The sequence below is a fragment of the Octodon degus genome, unplaced genomic scaffold (genome assembly GCF_000260255.1).
Source record: "Octodon degus isolate 3935 unplaced genomic scaffold, OctDeg1.0 scaffold00095, whole genome shotgun sequence".
NCBI lineage: Eukaryota > Metazoa > Chordata > Mammalia > Rodentia > Octodontidae > Octodon > Octodon degus.
The window spans coordinates 5992065-6003183 of NW_004524671.1; the positions used below are offsets into that span (position 1 = coordinate 5992065).

Below are 11119 nucleotides of genomic sequence, written 5' to 3' on the forward strand. Positions count from 1 at the left end.
CAGCTCAGAATTGGTGCTGCCCTCAGAAAACACAGGATGTGATGAGAGAAAAGGTGGAACATGGAATCTCCCAAACACCAGGACATCTGAAGACACCCAAATATTTACACCAGATGCCTCAAGGACTTCGTCCACTAAGAAACAAGACATCAAGAGAACTTGGACCATGGACTTTACTGAGATCTTCCCTCCTGTCTTGACTTCTTTCAAGTCCTATAGAAAAGCCTGCTGCTTTGTTTCACACAGGCAGCCTTTTTACCATCTGTCCACCTGCACCCAGGCACAACAAATTCCATACTATGTTGCTTTTACACAAGTCTGGTGGTCTCAACTTGTTTCTGCCTCATGGCTTTCCTTATGAGCCATTCTTGGCATATAGTGAGACTGTCAGCTGTATATATGACAGCTACTCCACAAGACAGTACTCAATGATTTGTACATTGTGCCAGTGTTGGTAAAATACAAAAGGGAAGATGCTTCATTTCTGAGGTGTATTCTCAAAGCCACTGCAGCTTCCACCATTGGTGATGATATATTTTTTCTCTTTGGTGACTCACTCTAGCAGAAGCTACTGTCATAAGCAGTCCTACTGAATGTGAAGAATTAAAGCCTCTTGCAAAGCCCATGTGAATGAATTTAGTGGTAAAGCCTTCACCTCATGGAAAGTTTCAGAGGAGACTAACAGTGCAGCTGACAGCATGACTGTAACCTCCTGAGAGATTCTAAACCTGAATCACCTAGCTAAGGGGCTCCTAGATTACTGACCATTGGAATCTTCGACTTACCCTTCCCTAGCTAAGATACTATATTTTTACTATTTTTATTTTTCAAGGGTATTCAATTCAACAGCTAAAGAGTGTTGTAGACCTACACTAGCACACTTTTTCTGTCAAGTATAATCTACTCTAACCATTATCATTTTATTTTCTCCTGAGATTTAGGCAAATAATGGGCTTTATCTGAGAAAAGATGTGCTCAACTGACGTATTCATGGGAAACACCACTCAGATCATGGAAAACACTGAGAAGCAGGAAGACATATATTCCTAGGAAAGAGCACTTGATTCCAGGAATTGTAGAAGTTCAAAGGATGGCACTGGGACTAGCAAAGTTCTGGTGTTGGCCTTTTTTGCTGATAGGATCCTGAGGTAGCATGTGGCATCACATACCAACAGTCAAGCAGCATAGGTTTCTATGTCTCTGTATTTCTTAAAAATGCTTAACTGTTTGGAAAACATACAAAACATGTATTTTAGTTCACTTTGCTAAAATACGATTTTATCAATTTATTCCCTTGTAAAATTGAATTTAAAAAGTTAATGCGCATAGGAAAAGCTACAAAAGGCAAGGTATTAATAAAAATTCAAATACATTTTATTTGTAGTTGGGTTCTTTTTTTGGGGGGGGGGGAAGGGGTACCGGGAATCAATTTTAACTTAAAAAACTCTGGCTGCTTCAGAACACAAGTCTTACTTACTTTTTTTTTTTTTTCCCTCAAAACAACAAAGCTAGACAATTCTCTTTCAACTACAAATATGTTTTTAGCTCATTGCCTTTTTACTTATCATCTCCTATCACACAGAAATGAACCAGCCTTTTGAGATGTCCAGTATTAACAGACCATTATCTTAGTATGGGTGGGCCATTTCCCATCCATATTATCAAATTCCACATATTTCCACCACCCAAAACACATAAAAAATCCCTATTTCCCAACTACTTTATTTCTTTGAGCACTCACACTCCACTCTTGGTTGCATCTTATATCTACCTCTAATAAATTTTCCCATGTATCTTTTACTGACCTATCCTAAAAATTCTTTCTCTGTAATGTTACCAAACATACAAACTTGTTTTCAAAGGTCGTTATTTATTTCAGCCTCAGGGACCCTCAGTTCTCTCCTGCGATACGAGTTCCATTTAGCTCTGTTTCCCACTATTTCTCTATCATTTTATTATCAGAAGAAACCAAGCAATTTGGCAATCACTTTAGCTATCAGTACAAGAAATTTCTCCTAAGTTCCTCTTTAAGTGTTTTGATACTGTGTATCAAATCTTTCCTTCTTTAAGTTTCCAATGACATGTCCTTTTTATTTTCCTATTGAGCCCTCACTGGTAGCACTGGCAATGACTATATTACTACCAACAGTGTGTTCAACATCATTTAGGGTTATTCCACCCTTGTTATCAAACTCTTCCAGTTTCTTCCCACTTCTAGTGCAGTTTCTTCTACCTACTGTCCAGTTTTGTTTTTTTTTTTTTTTAATGTATTTTAGTAAAAGGTCTATAGGGTCTCACTATAGATCAGACTCGTAGTGATCCTCTTGTTTTCAGCCTCCCAAGTGCTGGGATTACAGGCACCACCATGCCCAGTCTCAGTTGCTGCCTCAGTGTGCTCTGGGGACGGGGCTGGCATGTTATGCTAGAGATTGAACCCTGGTCCCTGTGCCTGCCTAAGCAGACATTTTAGTCCACTGAGCTATCTGGCCGGCCCCATCCAGTTCTAAAGGTGCTCCCACATTTAATTAATTGTTGGAATATAGGTATATAAAATCTAGACATGTTAATTTTTCATTGCTGTGTAACAAATTTCCTCAAACTTACTCACTTAAAACAACAAATCATTAGTTCCTCATTTTATGGGCGAGGAATCCTGCTGCAAACATGGGCAGACCAGCAATAACCTCCAATGGAGGCTTAACTTAGGGAAATATTTTTTTTTGAGTTTGATGTTGGTAGAATTCCTTTCCTCACCACCCTAACACTAACATTCCAATTGCTTGTTATCAGCCAGAGCCTACTTTTTGTTCCTGCTGGTTGCACACAGGTTCTTCCCTGTGGCCCATCTCAGCAGTTCACTCCTTCAAGGCCAGCACAACTCTATCTGATGCCTCATCATCTTTCAATCATCTCTCTAATGTGTCACCCACAATACTCTTCCTTTCAGCATTACAATGGCAACTGACTGACAATTGAATAATATCTATTAGTTCATTCCACAGTCAAAGACAGAAGACTATATAGGGCATAGATGGCAGAGGGAGATAGAAATCTTAGGAAACATTCTGGAATTCTACTTATCTATACTAAGGAAGAAAAATAAATAAGGGGAAAAAAGCCTAAGCCCATTCCCCAAAGAAACTGCACAAAAATAAATGAACAAAATCAACTCATGAATGACTTGAAATTCTATGCACTATTTCTTTAATCTTCAAGTATAGGAAATTATACTTACATTATAATACATAATGCCAAATTGTCAACATAAAATTTGAAGCTGGAAGAATAACAATTCACAAAAGGATAAAGAAATAGAATTAAAATATATAATGAAGAGAATCAATTAAAAAATCTTATCTTTAGAAAGATTTTATTTGATTTCCCTTAAAGCTATGTGTTAGGTTGGGAAGATAGCTCAGTGGCATAAGCACCTGCCCAGCAAGCGCAAGGTCCCAGGTTTGATCCCCTGTACCGTGCCCCACCCCCCAAAAAAATCCACTCTTTACCACCACAATCACTCACTGCCAACAAGCTGTAAAGCAGACACACTGTAAATTGTCTTTGAAAAAACATGTCACAAATTATGAATAGCAGAACAAAATGAAAAGAGCCTGGTTCTCCTACTTTATATCATGACTACGTAACAGTATTCCTACAAAGAATTATAGTTCTATCATGCTTTATTCATTTAGGGAATGGGATCTCTTATAGCAGCCTGCTTATATGCTAACTGCTACAAAATTTCATACCTAAAACTCGACAATTTTACAAAGTATAACATCTGTGACTGATTTAGCAAATATATACACAAAGAATATTAGAAAATACAGTGATACCTTGGTTCATGGATGCTTCTGTTTGTAAACAATTTACTTCACAACAAAAGCATCTGGCACCATTTTGCTTCCAATCACAAACTCCTCACTGGGTGACAAATATGACCACATTCATCTTCCCCACACATATACAGCCATTTTCCTCAAAATCATAAAACAAATTCATACACTTAGGTACCACTGTACTAAACTGATGACTCTAACTATGATACAGTGAAGTATTACACAAAGCCACTACTTCTGATACTTAGGGAATACAGATCATGTACTGAACAAGGGCCTAAAGAATTAGCCAGGCAATTTGGAATATTTAGAATGTTGCTATGTATATGGTACTTTTTCCTGTTCTTTGTAAAGTCTTATAAAAAGGGAGAGAAAGGAAAACAAGCTAATATTGAAAAGACAGAAGCCCTTAATAATAGTCTGGGGAACAGATAAGACTGTAGCTCCTATTCTTTCTGAGGCAATTGATGGAAAGACAGAAATAAAAACCTGTTTTTTTAAAAAAAAGATTACGAAAGGGGAAAATGGGTCAATTGGCAGCAATAATCAGCCTCTCCAAGATCCAGAACTCTTACACTAGAAAATAACAACTTGGCTAATAAAAAAAGAGAAGTGCATCATTAAGTACTTGAGAAAGAATTGACAGGAAAAATTAGAAAGCTAGAGTTGCTCAGAAGAGGACCATTACACAGAGAAAAGAATGAAACAAACTAGATCCTACATGGCTTATGGCTCACAGGAAGTAGAACATGGCTACCCAGAAGTAAGAGCTCCCAGCGGTACCCTCCCAGAGACTGGGTGACAGCCATAGGAGACAGCCACAAAAAGGGCTAGAAAAAATCCAAGAAGCTTAAACTCAGGCTGGGAAGAGCATAGGCACCACCGCCAAGGTGGGAAGTTAGGCATGAGTACTTGACCTCTTGCCCAGAGCCAACATCCAGCACAGATGGGAGGTCCCACTAACTTCTCTATCTACCAGTATGAGCGGACACAATGCTACAGCCTGGGATAAACAGAAGGAACTCTGAAATAGAGGGTGCACCTCACATACTCACAGGCTATATGGCTAGGCCAAGACAATCACAGCACGCTTGACTCTAAAACTCTGCGTCCTGGAAGAAAATCATGCTCCTTTTTTCATCAGCTTATTAGGGTTTAAGGAACTTTTATTTATTCTTTTCTTTTTGTTATTCCTTTTTTATTCTTTTCATTTTTTTCCTCCCTCCTTTTATCTTTTATTTCTCATTTTTTCCCTCTTTATCAAATCTAGAAATATCCTTTTACTCCTGTAAACCTTTATGTGATTTTTCTCTCTTTCTCCTTATTCCCCATTGTTTTCTTTTTCTTTATTGGCCTTTTGAGACAGAGCCTCCATACATAGTTTAGGATGTTCTTCACCTCACTGGGATTAGAGGTGTGCGCCACCAAACCAAGCTTCCACCGTTTAACTTCACAAATTTTTCTTCTTATAGTCTCCCATTCTCAACCCTCAATGTCTTTAATAATATAACCAATATGTTTTATTCATCTTTAGACCATTAAACTGTTACTATTGAATTTTATCATTATAGTTGTCACATTTAAAGTAAATATTTGCTGTATGTCAATATTGGCTTATAGCTTTCTTTTCTAAGGTTAACCGTGGTATAGTAAATTTCTTATGGTATGTCAACATACAGTTTGTTTCAGACGATATTACTGTGCTAATGTATTTGATATTATCAGGATTGGTTGTTATTTCATAGTGTTACTTGTTGATACTAATAGGTTTTCTCTGTATGGCAATACTCAGATTACCTTTGTGACATTAATAGTACTGTGGTCCATTCTCAGAGAGCTGGGTTTTGGGCCAATTAAACTGTACCCTCTTCTCCCAGATTAAAAGGTGATGGTGTCCTGGGACACAGACTCGCCATGCCCTGGGCGCATCACTGAAAAACATGAGGTCTCCATAGTAATAACACTATCTTTCTACTATGTGATAAAACAGACCTAAAACACAACATAGAATAAACAAACAAATGCAGAAACATGAGAAATAAAGACAACAAAATGCCTTCCTAAACTCCCAATTCCCTCAAAGCTAGCCCACAGTGCATTAAGGAGATGGAAGCAAAAATCACTAAGTCAAATTATTTGAAAGAATAAAAGAAGATTAAAAAAAAAAAAAGACCAGTAAGGAACTAGGTGAGCTGAAGATCTAACCAAACAGATAATTCATGTTATAAAACAATATGGTGGTATACACCTATAATCTCAGCACTCAGTAGGCTGAAACAGAAGAACTGCTGTGATTTTTGAGATCAGCCTGGGCTACAAAGTGAGACCCTTCCTTAGAAAATAAATGACTGAAACCAAACAAAAAAACTTAAAGAGTTCATGAAAAGGTCCCAAACAAATCCAGAAAATGACAAATTATATTTAAAGTATGGGCAGCAGAAGCAACCAATAGGAGGACAGAATATCAGAATTAGAAGATAATAATGCTTCTAAAGACCAATTACTCAGTTATGTTAAAAACAAGGAAACATGGAGTAAAAGACATCATATTATAGTAACATGCATACCTGTTTTTATAGCAGTACAAGGAACAGGAGCTATATCTTGGAAGTGGCATACATGTCCTTCAATTAATAAATGGACACAGAAAATGCTGCATTTGTATATAATCAAATACTACTCTACCATTAAAAGGATAAATGAGTTGTTTGCAGGAAAATGGGTACACTTTGACATAATGTTAAGTGAAATTAGACACTCATGGTTCCACTTGTACGAAAAACTCAAAACATAAACACAGTAGTACCCCAATTTATAAACTTATTTTACAATATTGGGAAAGACGGCTGCATTTGTGTTTGTGTGGAGAAGACAGCCATGGTCGTATTTATAATCTTATGCAGAGTATGAAAATGGAAGCAGAATCTTGCCAAAAGCTTTTCTTGGAGAACTAAATTATAAACAGAAGAGAACTGAAGTTATTACTGTAAAGCACAGAATATATGATAAGATGAAATAGCGATATGGAATTTTTACACATGAGGGGATCAAGAAATAGAAGGGGAAGGAAGGAAAGAGAGGATACAAAAAATAAAAATTATGATGTGTTATATACATGTACTAAAAGTACCATTCTACTCTTGTTTGGTAATAGCAGTTTTGCCCAAAAACAAAGTCGCTCAACAAAAATTATATTCTCTAACCTTCACTGCAATTAAGTGTGGTCATAAAGGTATGTTTAAGCCAAAAAGATGTGACTAGAAGAAAATATGTATTAAAATTCTACATCATAATTTAAAAGAGAATTCGTATACTTTCCATATCCTATTTTCTTTTTCTTAATGATGAACTATAAGCCATGCCAATATGGCTATATCTATTTTACATCCTACCCAATATATATCATTCATTTAAAACAAAATAAAAGCTTCTATTTCTATTGATAATCTGCAGTGTTGATGCTTCCATTGCTCCTTTAGAAACCTAAACACTTGAGTATTTTTTAAATTACAGGAAAATTTTAAAGACAAATCTTAGAAGTAGTTACCAGAATACATTTAAATGTGAAGTATGTCAAAGCAAATAAATGAAGGATAAAATAAGTTAAATGGCTTTTAGCTAGATGTTCCCTCAAAACCACATGTGCTCAGAAGTGGGTTCTTCAGAGGTGGCTGGATCTTGGGTGTGTAAATGTGAATTAAAGGTGTGGTAATCAGATGAGTCCATGATTGGTTCTGGGTATGGGTAATGGGAAGCCCCACGCAGAATCTGTAGCATGGATGGACTATAGTAAGTCCCTGACTTAAGAACACTTTCACTGACAGGAACAGACCTCATATTACAAATATTCACCAAGGTGAACAAATCCTGGAATTAGCTCACCCTAACCCTAAATCACCATTTTAAGATAACTATAAAAGTAAAACTAGTCTATGTACAATATTTGTGTGTCTGGTATTTTTATGCTTTACAGTATATTTTTTTCAAAGGTATATAAGACTGGCTTTGAGGGCCAGCCTAGCTCAGCAGACTAAAGCCCCTGCTTAAGCAGAGTGCAGTGGCCTGGGTTCGATCCCCAGCATGCCTTGCTGGTTCCGCCCCTGGAGCGCATGGAGATAGCAATTAAGATAGCTGCATGGGTGTAATCCTAGTGCTTGGGAGACTGAAAACAGGAGAATCACTATGAGTCCAATCTATGCAGTGAGACCCTGTAGACTCTGTCCTAAATACATTAAAAAAAAAAAAGGACTGGTTCTGTTAGACTTAAGAACAAGTCCAACTTAAATGTTACCCCCCAAAAAAACTTATTTGTAGACTGGAGACTTACTGTATAAAGATGCAAGGTAAATTGGTTGCCTTTTCCTACTTACTCTACCAAGGACTATTTCTCCTCTCTTTGCCACCCTGCCTTCGAGCCAACTGACTGTAACTGAAATTTGCATGAACTATGAGTTAAAATAAACCTTTCCTCCTTTCTCCAACACTTCTGGATGTTGGGTATATTATCCCAGCAATAAGAAAGCAATTAAAACACATGCATACTTTCAAAAATACCTTACCTAAGCAAAAACATCCAAATGAGAAAAAAAAAAAAAAAAAACAAAAACAAAAACTGAACAACACTAACTGGTAGAAAAGAACAATAGCTTGAAATTGATATGGTTAAAGTCAGAGTAAGACCTTAGTTGAGAAGTGCCAAAGTGAAACCCACTGCTTAGCGAAAATATTCCTACCAAAACAAATAACAATGAAGAACATTATTTCAAAACTAGTGCAAGAGTATTTTAAATGGGGCTCTTTAAGCTGAAAGAAAGGTACACAAGGAGGTTAGAAAGAATGCAGGTAATTTTCACTTCCTAATGTGGTATTTCAATATGCTTTACAACTAAACAGATAATAGTAAACTCACAGTAGCAACTTTGCCTTTTCTCTTGACTGGAAGAAATGGGCAGGCTCTGACTTGGAGGTCTTTAATGGCAGCAGTCACTGTACTGTTTTCAAGGTCACCTTTACAGCAAATTTCACACTGTGTTGTAATGACTAAGGCAGGAGCATCATTACTTGTCATGTCTGCCACAAATACAATTTCTGGATTTTTAATAAGAATGTTAATCTCCCATTTCTCTGATTCCTGTACAGGTACTAAAATTGAAATAAAAATGTTTCAATACATAAATAATTGTTGTATAAAGAACTTCTGTATAACTATAAGAAAATGTTATTTCATTCTAAGTAAAAAGGTAAAATTAAAGACTCCCAGATCTGAAAGAAATCTACTACAACTCTCTATCCTAATTTTCCTTTTTGTGGTCCTAGAAATAGAACCTAAAACCCAGAGCATGCTAAAGACATACTCTACTATTAAGCTGCAACTCTGAATAAAGAAGTTATATACACTGAACATTTCAAGAGGGGTGGGGGACAAGTGAGGATAACTCCACTATTTAATAGCAAAGCTGGAACCTAATCTAGTGGTTTCCAACTCGCAAGCTGAAATTCTATTTATTATATCACAATAAATGAAACATATAAAAGCATTTTAGAAAAACTGTATGTCAGGTTAAAAGTTACAAAAATAAATAGAAAAAATTAATGAATGTTTAAATTAAAATATATTTATAAAAAAGGAGTGGTTGCTTCACTATTCCTTTTATTTTCTTATATCAGCAAATTTGTTAAAACTATCACCTACGAAGAAATAATTAATTATCCCAATGTAGGTCTCATAATTTCGAACCCCAAAAAGGTATTTGTACCTTCAAAAACCTACAAACTACATAACCTCCCAGAAAATACTAAGGTTTTCTATTTGCAGTGAGAAACTAAGATTTTAATTTATTATTGTATGCATGTTGATCTTATCTAACAGGCTAATCCAAGTAAAATGCTGATATAGCATTTAAATACTGCAGATACGAAATATTTTAGCTGATAACTAACCTTCTTCCTTTGTGGCCCACGTTTGAACACTGGTTTCTACAGTAGTGCCTGTGGTATAGGCCTCAAAAAATACATTTGCAACAGTCATCAGAAACTCCACACTTGCACAAATATACATTTCTTGAAAGACTGCATCAGTCACAGAACCATCTCTGACTCTCCTATACTTTACATCCATCATGTCCTTTTTGTCAAACCCAACAGTCAGGCCTATCATTCTGAAAAACACAATAATAATAAATCTTATATATGAGTAACATACAAACAACCAAATATATCAATAAAACTTAAAGACACTTAAGAAAAACTACTTTTCATTAACAAGTAAATATTCTTGAAGGCATGTCTTGGGTAATGGACTTATAAACATCTGGAGCATATCTGTTTTATAAATTAGAAAATATATATTTAGGAAAGTATTAAGAGTTTGAATGTCAGCATTTTTTCCCTCAACTTTTACATATTTCTCACTTAATTGCACTAATTCTATCTATTCAACCAATATATCAACTTCCCAGTAAGGCACATAAACCACAACATTTAAAATTTTATTTAAAATGAGTATCATGACTTGACTAAATTGAAGGTCTAAAGAACCCAAGATGTATTTAGAAACTGAAATGCAACCTTGGGAATAAGTTATATAAAATATATCAACTATTTCTCAGGTAGAAATTCAGAAGAACCAGGTGTGGTATATGACTATGATCTCAGCACTACGGAAGGCTGAGGCAGGAGTACTAAAAGTTCCAGTACTGCCTGAGAAACTTAGTGAGATTCTGACTCAAAAAAAAAATAAATGAATAAAATAAAAAAATAAAAAGAGCTGGAGATGTAGCTCATCGTGAAGTCTCTACATTCAATTTCCAGCACCACCAAAGAAACAAAATATAAACCTCATCGCAGAATACATACCTAGGAGTTGCTTTCTTGACATGAGGTCTTTTGTCATCTAAAATACAATTTTTTAATGAGAAAGAAGAAACTGTAGAGTCATCTGTATACATTTTTAAAGTACTTATAATATTTTCCAACTTAAACTCAGCAAGCTGTAGGGAAGGATCACGAACATCTGAAAAGGAAGCCTATCGAAGAGAAAACCATATAAAAATTACATCAAAAAGTCAAGTTTACAGTATATTTTATAATATGACCTACTACAAATTATTGAGTCTGCTCATAGGACACATCAAAATTTTCTATTTTCTCTCTTGTTTTTTGGTGCTGGGTAGAACCCAGGACCTTGTACATGGTAAGCCCACATGCTACTAATTAGCTACACTTCATGGCACAAGATTTTCTATTTTCAAAAGATTCTCTATAAAGAAAAAAATATATTA

At 35.7% G+C, this 11119-nt stretch overlaps 1 protein-coding gene across 1 annotated transcript in view; it reads right to left on the reverse strand.

Annotated features, from left to right (window-relative positions):
* The window catches only part of Vps13a (vacuolar protein sorting 13 homolog A), a 241039-nt gene that overhangs the window by 97488 nt on the left and 132432 nt on the right, over positions 1-11119 (reverse strand). Inside the window, exons 38-40 of the mRNA XM_023722991.1 lie at positions 10695-10864; positions 9780-9997; positions 8731-8981 (exon numbers count right to left, since the gene is read on the reverse strand). Of these exons, the coding sequence (XP_023578759.1) occupies positions 8731-8981; positions 9780-9997; positions 10695-10864 (639 nt within the window). The remainder of the gene's footprint in view (positions 1-8730; positions 8982-9779; positions 9998-10694; positions 10865-11119) is intronic.